The sequence below is a fragment of the Heterocephalus glaber genome, unplaced genomic scaffold (assembly GCF_053883595.1).
Source record: "Heterocephalus glaber isolate CG9 unplaced genomic scaffold, H.glaber_assembly_v1.0 deba00001606, whole genome shotgun sequence".
NCBI lineage: Eukaryota > Metazoa > Chordata > Mammalia > Rodentia > Bathyergidae > Heterocephalus > Heterocephalus glaber.
In genome coordinates, this window is record NW_028258377.1 from 16,499,817 (window position 1) to 16,519,147 (window position 19,331).

The following is a 19,331-nucleotide window of genomic DNA, read 5'->3' on the forward strand; positions in this document are numbered from 1 at the left end:
TTTCCCAGCATGACCGCTCAAAATATGCCCGAGGAGTATACTTTGGTGTGGTATATTTTGCTCCCACAGAGTCATGTTGGGGTAGTGTGTCCTGAGCCCCAATAGAACTCAGGAAGCAGAAGTGTTCTGGGAACACAGGGAATCCCAAGGAGGTCCAGGCTGTGGGGCTGGTGGGAGCAATCAGGCCCAAGTGAGGTTTGAGAAGACTCAGGGACACTGCCATGCAGATGATCTAGGAGTCCTCAGCTTCCTGAGGAGTCAACACTGCTGCTCTAAATTCAGAAATTATTAATGACATCTCTACAGGTGATGGTTAAAGCTGTAGGGACATGGACAAGAGCATGCAAGAGACAGCAGGGGAAACAAGATCTAAGATGCCATTTAAGGCCGAATGGCGGAGGCGAAGGAGGAGGAGGAGGAGAAGAAAAGAATGAGTGTTACAGGACTCTGGGAGGCTGAGACAAGAATTGTAAGTTTGAGTCCGGCTTTGGCACCTTAGCAACTCTGAGATAGCATGTCTCAACAACTAAAAAGGGCTGGAGATGTCATTTAGTGGGAAGGCCCTGGATTCAATCCCCAGTACTGGCAAAAAAAAGAGAGAGAGAGATAGAAACGAAAAGAAAATCAAGTGAGTGTGGTATCACTGGGGAGGGAGGCTTCTAGACAAACCAATGTCCAGAGGGTCAACTGCTGCTGTGCTGACCCACACAAGGGGAAGCATGGCAGGGTGAGGATCCTCACTGTTCCTCACACATTACCACCAATGCTCCTAACTTGGCCTTTGCACTTGCTGTTCCCTCTTGGTGGAACTCTGTTCCCTTAGCTGTTCACATGACTCTGCCTCAGTCTCTGCTCACATCACACTCCAGTGAGGCCAACCCTAACAGCTCTTCTTAATATTGCAAACCTCCCACACAACCATGTGGCAGGTGTCTATAGCCTGCTCCATCTTTTCCACGGTGCTTACAGTCATCCTTTGGTAGCCACAGGGGATAGATACTCAAGTCTCCTATATGAAACGACATAGTATTTGACAGAACCTATGCATATTCTCCTGTACACTTTAAATCATCTCTAGATGGCTTATAATATTCAAGATAATATATGTACTATGTAAATAGTTGTTGTATCATGGTGCTTAGGAGATAATGACAAGAAAAAGATAGCCACATGCAATTACTTCTTAAATATTTTCCGCCCAAGGCTGGTTGAATTCACAAATGTGGAACCCAAGCATACTCAAGGATGGCTGTATTTTCTTACATAATGACTTATTTAGTTTATAAATTGTTTATCATCTGCTCTCCCTTCCCCACACACCATAAGTAAGCTCCATCTTTGTTTTGTCCACTGTGTATTACCAACACAAATGCCTGGCACACAGTAGGGGCTCAAATATTTCTTCAGTGACCACTCTCGAGGGCTGCTCTGTATTTTTAATTGACTGTCAGCTAACCAAAATGTAGCTTTGCATGTAACCATAATGAGCTTGACTTACTGCTTAACAATGAGAATTAAGGTCATTTATGAAACATGCTCCAAAACCAACACATATGTAGACTTCATATATTTAGGTTTTTTAAAAAAATCCGTAACTGTGTATTTAAAAAAAGCATCCACGGGCTGGGGATTTAGCTCAGTGGTTTCGCTGCCTGCTGCACAAGTGCAAGGACCCGAGTTCGATCCCCGGTACAAAAAAAAAAAAAAGCATCCATAACAGTCTTTCAAATGGTCAGATGGAGACCATCAGACATACTGCAAAACCACAGACCAAATGTGGACACTGCCCCCTCATGGTTGAACATGGAAGGGCTGCTTTCTGGACAGCCAGCCTGGTTAGGAAAGACTTAAACCTGGTGGCTGATGGGGGTTGGAAAATATATTGATGACATTTCCAAATGGATCAAATTTGACTCTATTTTCAGGAGGCAAATAAAAGAGGTATAAAGTGTCAAAGGGAGAATTTTTAGGGAGTACAGAGCCCAAACATTTCCATATTGTGAGGAGGATGTTGACAATTAGCGGGATGTACTAAAGAGAAATGTTAAGACAAGAAAATCCTGACTTGATAACATCCATCTGCTGCACTTACAGCTGGAATCTGAGTATCTGAGTGGGAATTTCCCATCTGTGTCTTATTCTAAGCTTTAATTTGACTATAAATAAGACACATGTGTGTATAATTTCTGCTGAGTGTCTTTTGGGGCCAGGAATTATTTAAGGATGGGGTGTGTGTGTGTGTGTGTGTGTGTGTGTGTGTGTGTGTGTGTAGAGAGAGAGGGGGAGAGAGAGAGAGAGAGAGAGATGTTCTGTGGTCTCCCCTTATCTGCAGTTTTACTTTCCAGTTTCAGTTTCCCATGGTCAACTAGTCAAAAAATATTAAATGGAAAAATTCCAGCAATGAACAGTTATTAAGTTTTAAATCACATACCCAAGTAGTATGAAGAAATTCTGTTCCATCCCTCCCAGCAGGTGAATGATCCTTTTGTCCAGTGTATCCATGCTCTATATGCTACCAACCCATTAGTCCCTTAGCAGCCTTCTCAATTATCAGATCAACTATTGTAGTATTGAGGTGCTTGTATATATGGCCTGGTATTACATAAGATTTCAGGCATCTACTGGGGCCTTCAAACATAATCACTGAAGATGAAGGTGGACTACTGTGTTGAATACTGTGATAGAAATAAACTTTATCTCAGAACCTCTTCATTAAGCTGGTCTAAGGTACATAGCCAATCTCTCTTATAACTTGGTCCCAGAATGATGCATCCCTTCATAACAGAGGCATTAACTTGACACTTTCTGCTCAGACAGATCTAAATAGAACTGCCTCTGCCTGCCTGTTACAGTGGTACATGCTGATAATCCAAGCACTTAGGAGGCTGAGGCAGGAGGACTGCAAGTTCAAGGCCACCCTGGGATACATAGTGAGTTCAAGGACAGCTTGAACTACACAGCAAAGACCCTGTACCAAAACACAAAAAAATAAACTGCTGGGGATGTGGCTCAATGCAAAGGCCCCATATTTAATCCCCACTTCTACAACTCCCCCACACACCAAAAATACCCTGCCTCTGCCTGGCCAGAAGTCCCTGGGCTGACTGCTATAGGATACCTCTGCCTAGAGCCTTTGAGGTGACAGCCTTTAGGAAGCCTACCACAGACCCAGTCGTAAGGATACTACACCTGGTACTTATATTCTCTTTAACTTTCAAATTGACTCTATAAGGGTCTATGTAGACTATCACCCCCACTGTACAGATGGGGAAATTCAGGCTGTGACAGAAGGTAACTTGCTCGTGGCCATATGGTTTAACAGTATAGCTGAACTCAAAACCAAGTCAAGCCTTCAAGTCCTCATTCCTTCCACTTTCCCACATAACCCTGCCAGGTCCTCTGGGGCTGTAAGTGGGTGGGGGAGGCTGGCCTTGATAGAACTCGGGCCCACATGGGCCTCAGCTTTTCATTGGCTTCTCTCCCTTTGATTATACACAGTCTGATCCTCAGGGAAAAAGGTGCTTTAGTTACTACACACTCGGGAGCCACTAGGGTACTGTGTAACAGAGGATGAGACCTCTACCTTGGCATTTTCAGAAGTTGGGATGAGCCACCTCCAACAGAAGGCCATTTGCACTGCCCTTCCTAATAGCTGCGAGGTCTTATTCCTGTTGCTGCTTGACAAAGGAACAATGTCCAGTTTAGTGGTATATGTGTGATGTTCAGCAGTATCTAGGACACATGGCATGTGGCATCTGCTTAATTCTTTGTTCAGTGAATGAATAATATCTAAGCTTGTGTCCTTGAAATCAGAAAAGAGGCACATAATTTTCCAGAGCAGAATCTTGTGAAACTCAACATCTTTCATTCTACTAAATAGAGTCAAGTTTTCAAGGAATGACCAGGAGCTCTTCCTTCTTCCCACCTCTTTGCTCTCCCCTCTACCACATCTGGCCCTTAAGCCTCTGTGTGAGGGAGAGAGGAGCAACAAATCTCAGGGGCTGGACTCCAAGTGCTCCAAGCAGCAGTCACCCACAGTGCCCGACGGCTGGGCAAGTTGACCGTGTCCTGTAGGGGTCCTCATCTCCCACTGCTCTGCTTGCATTTTGCAAGGCATACACTTTCAGAAAACAGAGGAGCTGTCTTCTCCCATCTGACCTGCTGACCAGCTAGAGCATACGTGGAGGATGTGGCTCAGTTTGGCAGCCTAGCTAGAGCTTTGACCCTGGATGCATTGGAAAACAAGAGTGATGAGGCCAAAGGTGGCAGCTCTCAGATCTTACAAAAATGGAAAGAGGCGCTTTTTCACAATATAGAGGACAGTAGCAAGAAAAAGGGCCAGGGCGAGAAAGATAAGAAGCTTGTCCGTCAGTTCTCGGCGGTTGTACTTTGTGATCAGCTTCCGGCCCAGCTGGATGGTACCCGACATGGACTTAAATTCTTCATTTGCATCCAGGATAGTTCGTGAAGAGTTGACTGAAACAAAAGAGGGAGGGAGCCTGACTCAGAGAAGGGACAGTCCAAATGCCAAAGGGCTTGCTCTGCCAGCTGTCTCCCAGCAAGACAGGCAATCTAAGGCTAATGCCACTGAGATCACCTAGAAAAGCAGAGTAAGGACCTGACAAGGCAGGGCTCCTCCCTGGGTCCCACCCAACATGATGTGGCTTGTTTGGGAGTCCTTGAACGTGGACACCGACAGGGAGAAGGGCAGAAGCAGGGTGCTTGCCTAACCACCAACCTCAGCTTTCTGAAGCAGACAGGCGCTCCCAAGAATACCACCAGCCATGAGACTATCCAGCTGATCACATACAGACTCCATGAGGGCTGTATTGGGGCAGGGGCTGAGGCACTAGTACCTTCCACAAGTGAAATGTGGCCCACCAGGACACCTGATGATCAGACTTACCTTTGCAGGACCACAAAAGAGCAAGGACGGGCTGAGACCTTCAGTCTGGGACACTGGGAGCAGTTTGAAAGATGTGATACCTTTTCCCCAGCTACTATGCGACACCTAGGAGGGTAGTGTCCCTTAAAGGCTCCTTGTGCTTAGAGTCAAATGTACTTCTTTTTTCCTTTTTTTTTTGGAGACAGGTTCTTGCTTACGTAGTCTAGGTTGCCCTTGAACTTAGTTATGTTGCCCAGGCTGGCCTCAAACTCACAACCATCTTTCTGTCTCAGCCTCCCAATTGCTGGGATTACAAGTGTACACCACCAGGCTGGGCATTCAAATGTACTTCTGAGTGTAAGTATATGGGCCTAACACTTGGAGAAGGTTTACCTGGCAAAGTTCTCCTACAAGGGATAATAAGGCATCCTTGGAACATTCATCAAATGAAACAGGTAAAAAAGCAAGATAATAAGAATCTGAATGAGGGCCAGGGAAATTTAGCTCAGTGGCACTGTGCTTGCCTTAAAAGCACAAGATCCTGAGTTCAATCCCTGGCACCAGAGTCTGAATGAACTGTTTCCATTTATCCAAGAAAAGGGGATAAATAATATTTCATTTGCCTGTGTTATATAGACTTGGAAGACACCAGAAAGACATAAAAGAAGCTGGTAACAGCAGTGTCCTCTGGAGAGTAGATGCAGAGGGCTGAGGCCAGGGGATAGCTGGAATCAAGGAGAGCTACCTTTTTATTTTGGTCTTTGTATTATTTAATATGGTACCTTCTGGAGGGAGAGGGCTGCTGGGGATTGAACCTAGGGTCTCCCACATATTAGACAACTATTCTACCACTGAGCGCATTCCTAGCTCTTTGTTATTTTATTTTGATACAGGGTCTTGCTAAATTGCCCAAGTGGGCCTTGAATTTATAATCCTTTCACCACCAGGAGTCCAAAGTAGCTGGGATTACAGGCCTCCACACCCAGAAAAATGCTACTTTTTACACTGACAATGTGCCAAACACTATACACATGTGGCTCCTAAGCATGTGAAATGTGGCTAATTCAAATTGAGCTATCTTTTTGTTTTGTTTTATTTTGAGACAAGTAAAACTCACGGTGATCCTTCTATCTCAACCTCCTGAATGTTAGGACCATAGGCACTGTAAGTGTAAAATACACACAAGATCTCAAAGATGTGCAAAATAAAATGAATGCATACAGGCATTCTGCCATGGCCATGTTTCCACATTAATGAATTCAACCAACATCAGGATGAAAATACTGGGGGAAAAACTTACACATACTGAACATGTACAGAATTATTCCTTAATTATTATTAACTATTCCCTAATAATTATTTTCTATTATTCCCTAAACCAGTGGTGGTAAACCTATAGCATGTGTGTTATGTTTCTTTTAAGACAAAAGACGTTAATTTATGAGTTGTTTTTTTCTAAACTAAAACATCAGTATTCAAGTTTAATTGCAGTGTTGGCACTTTGTGGTGAGTAAGTGGGTATTGGGTTGCAGTTTGGGTACTTGTTGCTAAAAGATTCACTATCGCTGCCCCAAATAATATAGTATGACAACTATTTATACCGCATTGGTTGTTGTAATTACTCTAGAGATGATTTAAGGATGTGGGAGGATGTGTGTAGGTTATGTGCAAATACTACATCATTTTATAGAAGAGATTTTGGAATCCATAGTGGGTTCTAGAACCAGTCATTCAGTTACCAAGGGATGGCTATCTCAGTAATTTTTTACTGCATATAGGAATGGTAACATTTAATATATAATGAGTTAAATAAACCATTAAAATTAACTTCACATATTTCTTCTTTCTTTTTATAATGTACCTACCAGAAAATTTAGTTATATATGTGGCTCCCATCATGTTTCTAGTGGGCAACACTAGGATAGTTTTTCTCCCTCCTTACCTTTGCAGAAAATTAAAAGCTAACAGGGCTGGGGATTTAGCTCAGTGGTTCCACCGCCTGTCTCACAAGCTCAAGGTCTCAAGTTTGATCCCCAGTACCAAACAATAAAAAATAAAATAAAAATAAAAATATAAAAGAGCTGGGGATGTAGCTCAGTGTGAAGTCTCTGGGTTCAATCCTCAGTAACACACACACACACACACACACACACACACACGTGTGCACGCGAGCATGCCAGTAAAATAAACTATGGGAAGAAACGGAACATATTGTCAGAGCAGTATAACAGAAGGGAGGGAACAAACATCAAAAGTCTCTCTCAGCCAAAAGTCTTTACTCATGCCTCTGCCATTTCAAAACCCTAAGATCTAGCTAAGTGAACACCTAATAGACCTTTCTTTTTTTTTTTTTTTTTTGGGTACTGGGGATCGAACTCGGGTCCTTGGCTTGTGAGGCAGGCGGCGGAACCACTGAGCTAAATCCCTGGCCCTAGACCTTTCTTTTTAAACTTTATTCTTGTGGAGCATTTGAAACCATCACACAATTAGAACAGTACCGTGAAATGCTACATGCCTATCACCCAAGAACTGCCAACCCTCCAGCAATGCCGGCCCCTCCCTAGCCTAATTCATTCCCCTCACATCTACCCTTTTGTAGCAGATTCGTTTCCCTAAAGGCTTTTTTGCTTTTAAACTGAGGTCCTGAGGGGATTTTAATCAAGGACAGGCTTATGAATTACATTTTTCTTTTTCTTCAATAGCTATTTCTTCTATAAAATGTGTCCAAGAACAACCTTCACACCAGGGCCCTCTCCACACTCCAGAAACCATCAGCGTCTGTGTTTCCTTTTCATTCACATCAGAGTATAAATGCTCTTGACCTGAAATGAAAGTCCAGCTGCCTCCTCATTCTCCCTTTCTCCCAGCCTCCTCCCAAGGCACAGGCTTGGAAGAGGGGACTGGCTGGTGCTGAGCCTAAATGCTCAGGCAAGTGCCAAACAAAAGAAGTAGCCTCAAGACACTCAGCTTGCTTTCCTTTTCCTTCTGTCTGTGTGAATGGAGCAATGAAAAAAATAAAGCAGTTAAAAATTATAGATAATTTTTTGGGGTGATAATGGTATTATGGTTCTTTTTATTTTTTTCCAAAGAGACCCTTAGTTGTTGGGGTTTTTTTTTGGAGGGGTCTTTTGATTTGGTTTTTTTTTAAAGAAAGACATACCAAGATTGTTATGGTTTATAAGTAGATGTCCACCAAAGCCTCATGTGCTCTTGGCGGGGCTTTGGGAGGTAAATGGACGAGGCGACTTACAGGTGACTCCCTGTTAGGCAGTGGGCTATAGTCAAAAGAAGTGGGTCACTGGGGGCGTGGCCTAAAAGGGTTTATCTCTTCCCTACTCCTTCCTCCATACTCTCTCTGCTTCCCATCACCATGCCATGAGCTATCTCTCCTGCACCATGCCCCACTGCCAGACCACCTTGCCTTGGAGGCAGCTGACTATGGACTGAAATCCCCACAAACTGTGACCCAAAATAAACCTCTCCTCCTTAGGGGTCTTTCCTCCCGGGCGCCTTGCCCAGTGCTGCCAACACCCACTCAATCACAGGCCTAGAGATTTCTGCTTTTCACCTGTGCCATGGGAATGTTTCCACTGGGAAACATGATGGAATGTAGGGTCTTCCAGAACTGTAATAACCAAAGGAGAGATGAGAGCAGCACACTCCACTCCGTGTAGGGCCCAGGTTTAAGATATCTTATGATCGAGATGCCACACAATTTGGGAAGCGTCAGGTGGGCACAGGGGGTAGGGCAAATGCTCTGGGGCCAGTATCTCTGGCAAAGCTTCCCACTCCAGCCTCAGTTTTACCTAGAGTCTGCATAGCCTCCTCACTCTGCTGGACCTGCTGCGACATCATCCTGCTGATCCCCATAAGGCTCTCTGTGATCGCGCTGGACGTCTGGGCCAGGCTTTCTTTGGTAGTTTTCCTAAAAGTCCCAAGGAGGAAGGAGGAATGTTAACAAAAGCCTTGTTTCAAGAAAGCCCTATCAGGCCGGGGATTTAGCTCAGTGGTGCCGCCACCTGCCTCGATAGCACAAGGTCCTGAGTTCAATCCCCGGAACCATAAAATGAAAGAAAAAAAGCCCTATAATCAAATGAGAGTCATTTTTTTTTAACCTATTATATTAGTACACATTCATTGTCAGTGTTGCTAAGTGTATGTGCAAGACCACATTCTTGTGAACTTCTAGTAGGAATGGAAACTGATGTTACTGTCTGCAAAGCAATTTGTTGGGAGACTTAGAACTATTTATTTTTGACCCAATAATTTCATCCCTGGAAATCTCTCCAAAGGAATGATCCAAAACGTGGATAAAAGACCTGCTCTGGTGCATTACTTAAAATACTGAAAAACTACAAACATAAACACATACAAACAGGAGACTAATTAATACAATCATATACTATGGACTGTTAAAATTATGTTTAAAGAGTTTTTAAACTGGGCGTGGTGGCACATAGCTGTAATCCCAGAACTCAGGAGGCTGAGGCAGGACGATGGCTGCAAGTTCAAGGCCAGTCAGAATTACACAGTGAGACTCTGTCTCAAAAAACCAAAAAAAAAAAAAAGTTTTTTTAAAAAGCAAGCAAGGCTTTCTGCTATAATACTGAATATAGAAGAATAAGATACTAAGCTTTATACATGGTACAATTTTGGCTGTAAAAAATTTGGAAGGAAAAATAACACAGAGAAGAAATGTACCGAAATGTTCATGAATAATAAGAGAATAGCCTATTTTCATTTTGTAATTCATATTTTTCTTTATTTTACCAATTTACTTGAAAAAGTATTACTTATATAATAATAAAGTACGAACTTATGCTGAAAGCAAGAGGGGGCTCCCTATTGAGGGTTTTACTTCATGTCAATTTTACCTATCCTGTTATCAGAGCCCAGAAACAGGAAAGGACAGATACCTTTGCCGTAAGGGGTCTCCTCCCTGGAGAAGCTCTGCTTTCTCTAGATTGTCAATTGCAATTTTGCAAGTGAGATTGGCTTTCCTCCATGAGGTCTGGTTGCTGGAAGAGAGGGGTCATGGTGAATTTCTGTTGGCTCCATCAGGTTATTAGTTCCAGTCACAATAGTTCATCCTTGCAGTGTAGCCATCCCTACTTCCTGACACTTCTTCTGGGTTGCCTCAGCAACTATTCTACCTCAGGTCCTAACACCTCTCCTCTGGATCCCGGAAGCTGTCTCCAGGATATTCTGTCATCCCTCCCTGCTCAGGCATCTAGAAGACATAGGGACCTGGCACAATGGCTCCAGACTTCAGGGTAAGATCCAAACCACCCAGCTGGGTACATGAGGCTTCATTCTGTCAAATACCTCTAAGGTCCTGGACATGCCATTCCTTGAGAACCACAACTTACTACTCATCTCTTCACCTCCAGTACTTAGAACTACCATTTCTAGCCCTTTAGCTACTCCATGAATATATGTTGCCCTAGGAAGTAAAAAAACCCACAAAAGCCAATCTTTCTCAATATTCCTCCAAGATTTGCTGTTCTTTATATACTAAAGACCAATCATGGACAATATAAACATAGGGTATCAGCAAGGTCCCAATTGACAAGATTTATTCACAATTGTTACCTAATCTCTTTTGGGAGTGCCAACTAAAATTTGTTGAGCAGCTTCCTGAGGCTAGCAATACAGCCTTTATTGACAGACTCTAAGAAGCTAATTGTATCCCCCTGTGAATCAAACTCATGCCCTAGAACTCTTACACTGCCAGCTCAAATCAATGGTCCTATCCCTGGAAATATTCAAGAATTAAATGGCAGGCCAGGGATTTAGCTCAGTGGTTCTGCCTCCTGCCTCGAAAACGCAAGGTCCCGAGTTCGATCCCCAGTACCAAAAAAAAAGAAAAAGAAAATGGAACTGGGGCTACAGCTCGGTAATAAGAGTGCTTGCCTAGCATGAGCAAGGCCTCCAGGGTTTGATCCTTACTTAGCACCACAAAATGAATGAATGAATGAAATGAAAATAAAACAGAGTACATGAACATTAGTAAGTAGTTTTCTTTTCTTTTTTTGGTACTGGGAATCAAACTCGGTACCTTGCACTTACAAGGCAGGAGACAGAACCACTGAGCTAAATCCCCAGCCCAGTAAGTAGTTTTCTAATAGCACTTCTATGATGAAGGTCTTCAAATGGGCTCTGATGCCTGAGCAGCACCTGCTATGCCATTTCATACCTGCCATTGAAAAAGAATCAATTACATCTTTAAACTGTTTGCAAAGGAGCTGCACAGGGCCTTAGGGTGGGGAGATGAATAAGTGACAGTGCCTGCCCTCAAGAGGCTCACATTTACTAGGAAGAAAGACAAGCAAACAGATGGTGTGACAAGCATGATAACCTAAGCAAGCACAATTAGTATAACACACTCCTGGCCAAGTATTAATCTATTGCTTTTTCTCTTCTAACCTGTAACTCCACATCATGAATAGTCAATCTCAGCTTTTTTTTTTTTTTTCTGAGACAAGGTTTCTCTATGTAGTTCAGACTGGCCTTGAACTCACAGCGATCCTCCTGCCCCAGCCTCTTGAGTGCTGTGATTACAGGTATGCACCACCACCCCTGGCCCATTCTCAGCCTTAAGGGCACAGTAAGTAGATTGTGTCTGGTGTACTTACTATAATTTATTACAAGTGCCCCTCTCTACTCCATGTTTATGATCTGAGTACCCTTGGTGGCATAGGAAAGAAACTGCCATCATAACACAAAGGAATCACTAATGAGGCAAGTACTGGAGCAATGCTCATCATTCACACTCCTCACTGCTCTCACTGGGTTCCACCATGCCCATGTTTGTCAGTCATCTCCCGATGACTGGGTGTTATACACAGGTGTTGTCAGTGAGGATGATGCTGGAGGATTACTCAACTCAGAAGCAAGGTCACAAACAGTTAGAGCAATGAACAAAGGACAAAGAGAAGCCAGGCCTGGTGGCACAGGGCTCCAGCACTCTGGGAGGCTGAGGCAGGAGGATCCTAAATTCAAGACCAGCCTGGGCAACTTTGCAAGATTCTGTCTTAACGTAAAAAATAAAAATTGGGTTGGGGATGTGGCTCAGTGCAAAGGCTCTGAGTTTAAACCTCAGGTTCCCTCCCTCAAAAGAAAAAGAACAAAGAAAAAAATCTATGGGAATGCTGAGACAGCAGGGGCTTCAAAAGAGAATGACCTGAATACCAGTGGACTGGGAAAGCTGAGGAAGTCATAAATATAAATTAAATATTCTGAAAGTATCAATAATAACATTGGTCTCTATCCCTGGAAATAATTAAAAGAAAGTACATGGGGAATGGGGTTATGGTTCAGTAGTAGAGTGCATGCTAATACACAAGGCCTTAGGTTTAATTCCCAGCACCAAACAAAAGCATATTCATATTTGCATTTTTTATATGAATTCTTAATAGTTTTGCAAAAACAACTTTCCTTGGGCCGGGGGTTTAGCTCAGCAGTTCCGCCGCCTGCCTCAAAAGGGCAAGGTCCCGAGTTTGATCCCCAGTATCAAAAAAAAAAAAAACCTCTTCTTATGATTATGATACAAAAGTCAAGTGTGAAGAGAAAGGTACTATTTCATGTTGTAAGACAACTGTGTTGGAAAGTTATACCTTTTCCTATTCAAAATCAAGAAATAGCATATAGCTGTAGTTTTAGAATCAAAGATCAGCACAGCTGCAATTAAACTTTCAAATTTGTTTAACATAAGTTTATTTACTTACATTTTTTTGTGTCATCTTCCAGATAACATTCTATTCAAAACCTTCTAAATTTTGGTTCGTCTTAAGTAGGTTCATTTTCTTTTTTTTTCTTTTTTGGTACCAAGGATCGAACTTGGGACCTTGCACTTTTGAGGCAGGTGCTGGAACCACTGAGCTAAATCCCTGGTCCCAAGTAGGTTTACTTTCAAGGGACTTTTTTTAGTACAAATTATTATTAGATAAAATTGATCCATTTTTTTTCAAAAATGTAAAATACAGTATGTTAAATGTTTTTGCAAACTACGCACAGCTCCAACTCCCCATGTAAGCTCTGCTTATCCCTCCTCTTCCTCTGTTTGAGAATTACTGATCTAGAGAGAACATTCAGCCTATGTGTAAATGATACAATTAAGTCACCAATGAACCAGGTTTAATAGGCAAACACATACACTAGGGAGCAAGTGACCCTGTAGAGGCAACTGAAAGGAGGCCAGGCCTACCTGAGCATCTGCTTTTTGTGATTTTCCACTTCCTGGAGTAGAAGGTATTTCTCTGACTCTTTGTCTTGCTCCTTAGCCAACTGCTCAAGCTCCTTTGAGGAGAAAATAGCTCCATGTTAAAATGATTTTAAAAGCCAACATGAAAACAGAAAAGCGCTCCTATTTCTAGCAAGGGCACACAGCTACATTTGAAGTACCCTTTTAAAACAGGATACCCAGGAATGCTACATAATATATAACATATATCCTTTTAAATACATAGCTCAGTTTACAAGCAGGTAAGGAAAATTCCTAGGACAAAAAGACAGAAGGGAACTAAGAGCCACAGTGGTCAGTCCGTGAGTAATACATGGCTACCCTAGAGTAGGAGGTGCAGTTCCTACAATTTCAGGTATGTTTGAAATAAAAAGAAGTTAAAAATATTAGCCCACTGATCCCATACTTAATATCACAGGAACAACAAGCAATCATGTTTCCAGATGTTCTTTCTTTGCCTGTAACCCCAGCATTCAAGAGGCTGAGGGAGGAGTATCACTGCAAGTTCAAGGCCAACCTGGGCTACACAGAATTTAAGGCCAGCCTGGGCTACATAGTGAGACCCTGTCTCAAAATGAACAAACAAACAAACAAAGCAAAAAAAAGTAAATACTCTCAATTTGTGTACTTTTTTCACCAGAGATCAGCTACAAATAGTTTGAGGGTTTGAAAGGTCAGGTAGGACAGGAAAATGAAGCTTCACAATGAAGCTTCACACCACCTGAGGCTGAGAATTAGAAGTGAGAACACCAATAATCTAGGACCCATAAAAGGTTATACCCTCAGGAAAATGGTCTAGGAAAATGTCCATCCATTAGCAGAGTGTCTATTTTGGGCTGTGGTTTTTGGTTAGAGGGGTAAAAATAAAAATCTCTCCTCAGAATTTATAGTCAAGAAGATTCTTTGAAACTGATAGGAGGTTTATTTTCCTTGAGTAGCTCAGAAGCTCCATGAAGAGAAATTTACATAAAAAGTTTCTCCAGACTTCTGATAATCCCAGGGGACCTGGCAGAAGCAAATATGAAAACCCCTGAAGGACTTGCTCTGGACTCAGGCAACACAGTGTTACAGGAAGGCCTGTAGAAAATGAGTGCTCACAGTCCTGAAAAATAACCAAACACCAGAGAAACAACCTACCATGAGTGAGGGGCAGCAGAGGTGAAAACCAGTAGTATGAGACCCCAAAGAACTTTAGATTATGGAACCATCAAGCACACTAGAGGTGAAGAGACACCTCAAGTCTCTTCATATAGTTTTGTTTACAGATTTTAAAAAGTTCTAGTTTCAATCAAGCTATTGACCTAAAATATAAATGTATTAGCTCACTTAGATACTAAATTATTTATATAATAATTTCTATGTATTGATTTGGAACAAGTATGTGTATCTACATTTCAATAGCTCAGATATTATTTCAAATTTATCCTCCTAAATATTGCTAAGGCACAAAAAAGAAGAAAAAATTGACGGTGAAATGAAAAATTTTTGCAAATGTCATCAATCATTTGTATAATTATTTCTTTAAAATCTATATTCTCTACTAGAATGCAAGCTCACTGAAAGCAGAGCTGTTCCTAGGATTATTCACTATATTTACTCCTTATGCTTGGCACATACTAGGCACTGAATCATTGAAGGGAAGAATGGATCCCCACAATGAAGGGGGAATAGAGGGAGGAAAGGAAGGAGAAATGCATAATTTCCTCATCAAAGACTTCCTGGAAATTCTGGTGCCAAGAATCACCACTAGCTCTGTACAAAAGAAAGGGGATACAGTAATTCTCAAATTCCAGTTTGAGAACCATATGCCCAAAGACAGATGCAAATAGAGATATTTACACACAGTCAATGTCCAACAATGACTATATATTGAACAGCATATTTTGGTGATAGGAGGCCAATTATCTTCTTGTATCATACAATCTTGTTACAAATACACAAAAGATATTCATATTAGAGCTAAAAATATCAAACAGAAACCTTGTATATATTTCCAGGTATAAAGAGTATGCAAATACTTAGGAAATGCAGATTCAAAGTGGGATGGGAGCTGAGCCTGGTGGCACACATCTGTAATCCCAGCTACTCAGAAGAATGGGGCAGGAGGATGGCAAATTCAAACCCAGCCCAGGCAACTTAGCAAGAATGTCTTAAAAATAAAAAAACTTTAAAAGCTTGGTGGTGGAGTGCTTGCTTAGCACGAGCAAGGCCGTGGAATCAATCCAGTAACACAAAAGAAAAACAAAAACATAAAAAGGACTGGGACAGTCATTCATTCACTGACCATATGCTTATCAACTTGCTAGATGCCAGCCCCCACTTGTGTTTAGGGAGCTAAAGCAATCAGAAGCAGGGAGCACAATAAATATGTAAATGTAATGGTGAAGTAATTTAAGTTAGTGAAGGAAGTAAACATCAGGCAAGCATGTAAGTAAATACAAGGAAATAATCATACTGAAGGCGGTGTGTATAACTGAAGAGTTTAAATCATGCTGAGTTGAAGAAAGGCTTTATAGAAAATAATTAGGTTTTTTGAAAAATTTTTATTAGTACGTTTGCAGTACATAATGATTACACTCATTGTGGGGAGTTGGTACACGTACATAACATAAAAATTAGCTTTAAAAAGCAAAAATGTGGAAGCAGTCCACATAATTGTCCTTTGATAAAGTAACAGTTACAAAAATGATGGCTATACAAAAAGAGTGAGGAACATCTCTGGGTACAAGTATGCAAAGTCTTCTACTACACATTGTTTTGAAAGGTAGTATTATAGTATGCTAACTTTTAGATAAGAATTTGAGTAGAGAAACTCTGGAAAAATATATGGTTACAAATGAAAGTGGTTAGCTGTTTATTACAGAGAATAAGAAGCACACAGACTTTTCATGTATGCTAATAATTGTGTATACACACACATATAATACATGACGTGAAAATAACACTCTTTCAAAAATTTAGAATTAGGCTGGGGATGCTGCTCAGTGGTAGAGCACATGCCTAGCAAGTATAAGGCCATGGGTTCAATCCCCAATACTGCAGAAAGTAAAAATAAATAAATGAATAAAAATTAAGCTTATTAAATCAGTGCTAGAGGTGAAGACAGAAAGAGCTCAGCTAAGTGTAGTGACAGTGCTAAAATTCTAGAGTTAACTCCTGTGGCGAAAATTGCCTATTTTCAAATTGCCCTGAAAATCCCTTAGGAAGGTAACACACAGGACACAGACATACTGTTCCTCAGCAGCCCAACTGGCCAACTTTGGGACAGATTATTTTCATCTGACAGGCACCAACAAAGTTGTTGGCTGGCTTTTGGGGCCATGTCATACGAAGTCTTTACCACATGCTGCAAGACCAACACCTCCAGAGCCACCTCAAGACAGCCAGATCCACACTGCCATCTTACTCCCATGATGGCACAGTAGTAAAAATGCCTCTGTTATTTAAACTGGTTCTTTTCGCTAGTTTTGAGACAGCACATACACCATACTTGAATTCAGATGTGGTAATGTGCATATGTGACTGATGACTTCAGAAACAGAGAGACTCTGGGCAAAGTGACAGCACAAAAACACCCATAAGATGCTACTGATGGATTGAGGTGAGGAATGAGTGAAAGGGTTAGAGAAAGTGGTGAAAAAAATAGGTGGAAGTGCCCTCAGGGTTTTCAAGTTGAAAAATTCCAATCTGCATTCAAGTCGCTCAATTATAAATAAAGAACAGGTTGGTTATAGAGTCACCTTCACTGTCTACTACTCCCTCCAGCTGGTATCTGAAGAACCTGGAGAGCTCTCAAATAGAGTTTTATTCTCACAACCAAGTCCCCTTCTTTGTTATCCATCTCAGAATCATGGTTCTGCAATCACACTCACCTGTATTCTGTGTCGTAACTGTTGAAACTTCTCTTTCACATTAGTATTCAGTTCTGTAAGTGTGCTTAAGGGTCCTGAACAGTTTCGAATATCCTAGGAGATATTGAAGAGATGAGGAGCCTTTCTGGAGGCAATGAAATGAAATGACATCATCTGTACAGTAAGAAAGTTGACTTAGACCACAACTAAGGTTGGCCTGACTATAATTCATCCTGATCTATGGTGTTTACCTCTGCAACACAAACAAAAACATTATTTAAATTTTTCACATCCCTCTTTAATGCTGAACAGAAAATATAGAGCAGGCTGGGGGTTTAGCTCAATGATAGAGTGCTTGCCTCTAAAAAAAAAAAATAATAAGTGCATTGAAAGAAACACAACTTTACCTAAATTATATTAGTCCCTAAAGTTTAACAAATCATGACCTGGCCAGTATGAAAGACTTAAAGTGGCTTACATGCCCAATAAGACTGGACATCCAAAAGTGACAGTATAACTCCAGATCTTTCCAACTTGAAAATCAGGATGCTTAAATTACTGGCAATATATGACAAGATTAATTTAGTCTGATTTTACAAGCCATCTTTTACACATCACTGTTTGTTTACAGACTTGTGTAAGGGTAGATTTAGAACTTGTTTCTGTAAACAAATTCAAAAGTACGGGGCTAAGTTTTATAGCAGGCTCTAGAGCCAGACTATGTGCATTCAAATCTTTGATGTAGCAACTTAATAGCTGTGCAACCCTAAAAAAAAGTTAAATTCTCTGTGCCTCTCATATTAGCTCCCTCAAGATCATATATCTAAAGCACTTAGCAGAGCAGCTGGGACATTATAAGAATGTAATACATCTAGTTATAATTGATCACTCTTGCTCTTTAGTAATCAGAAGAACTTGAATGCTAGAATGATGTATAAAAGTAAATTGTGTGCGTGTACATGTGTGTACACATGCACATCTGTCATCTGTGCTGGGGACTGAACCCAGGGCCTTGCACATGCTAAGCATGACCTCTACTACTGAACTACAACCTCAGCCTCTGACAATTTCACTTGTATAAATTCAATCCGATGTTTATTTTCCTAGGATTGGCCCAGAGTTTTGCAGTTTATATGTCCAAGAAGTGAATTCAAGAAATTAGTTTCTTCATTTGTTTTCTGGCCTATCAAATCACAGTTCCTTGTAGTATATTATAAGCCACTAATTTGACTTATTCTGTATCTGGTTTACCAGGGGAAACCTACTTTGCTTCACATTTTGCCACAGTCTGTTGCAAACTCTGAGTCTACATCTAATGTTTAGTGACTTTTGTTGGAAAGGGAAACAGTTTGTTTAAAACCAAGCTTTAAAACTCTCGGTTTCTTTTTGTTAAACTCGTGAGCCATATCTACATTCCTAATTCTTGCCTATGTCAACTGTTTGCTGCACTACTGTTTTCTACCTTTAAATGGCTTAAGATGGAGCATCTCATTTCCCCATCTGTTAAACGGAATAGAGACATTCTAAGATGTTTTTCCTTGGGGTACTTTCCCCATCTGGGTACTAATTTTGTACTGTCTGCCTTGTGACCCAGTCCTTGGTGCATTATTCGATTTCTTCATTCACAAAAAAACCCCTAAAGTTCAGGTTATGTTCACAATAGCCAATGACTCCTGTGACAGGTAGCCTTGGGTTCACGGGACACCGGACGCACCAGAGTTGGTCTGCAGAGGGCGAGATAATGATCTCAGGGACGCTACCAGATGAAGGGGAAGGAGGTGTCAGGTGGGTGATAGGTGTGTTGTGAGGTGCTCGGGGGCGGGACGACAGCCGAGAGTGGGGATGGAAGGGATCAAGAGGGACCTTTACGGGGCAGTCAGGTGAGAGGAAGGGGTTATGAGGGTGCCTCATAAGAAAGTGAGCCAATGGCAACCTAAGGAAGAAATAAGGGGGGACCAGACCAAATGGGGAAAATAGAGTATCTGGCCTTGAGGCGGAGCCAGTGGCCTGGGGAAAGTTCGGAAGTAAAACCACCGAGCTCACAGGAGGACAGAGATATCTGAGGTAGGACTCCTGGATCCCGGAAGTCCCACAAATTAGTACCTGGATAAGTGCCTTCACCTCCAGGTCGAATTTGACAATCTCTTGGTTACAGATTCGGACGTGGACATCTTGGGGAGCCGCCATGTTGGAGACGCCGGCTACGGGCAGCGGCGGTACCCAAACTCAATCGCGTTTTCGCGTCCCTTTCTTTCCCACTCGCCCCGTCTAACAGAAGCGCCACCTGGAGCCCGGCGTGAGTGGCAAATGAATGTCGCGGCGCGGAGCACTGGGCACCTTTCCCGGAAGCGTG

At 41.9% G+C, this 19,331-nt stretch overlaps 1 protein-coding gene across 1 annotated transcript; it reads right to left on the reverse strand.

Moving 5' to 3' along the window:
- Positions 1 to 1,236: 1,236 nt before the first annotated feature.
- Bnip1 (BCL2 interacting protein 1) lies at positions 1,237 to 19,331 on the reverse strand. Its single transcript, XM_004836369.4, has 6 exons — positions 19,082 to 19,331; positions 17,000 to 17,092; positions 13,092 to 13,183; positions 9,802 to 9,903; positions 8,692 to 8,810; positions 1,237 to 4,476 (listed from the first exon to the last, which is right to left on the reverse strand). The coding sequence occupies exons 1-6, from the start codon at positions 19,163 to 19,165 to the stop codon at positions 4,280 to 4,282; spliced, it is 687 nt and encodes a 228-aa protein (XP_004836426.1). The 5' UTR covers positions 19,166 to 19,331; the 3' UTR covers positions 1,237 to 4,279.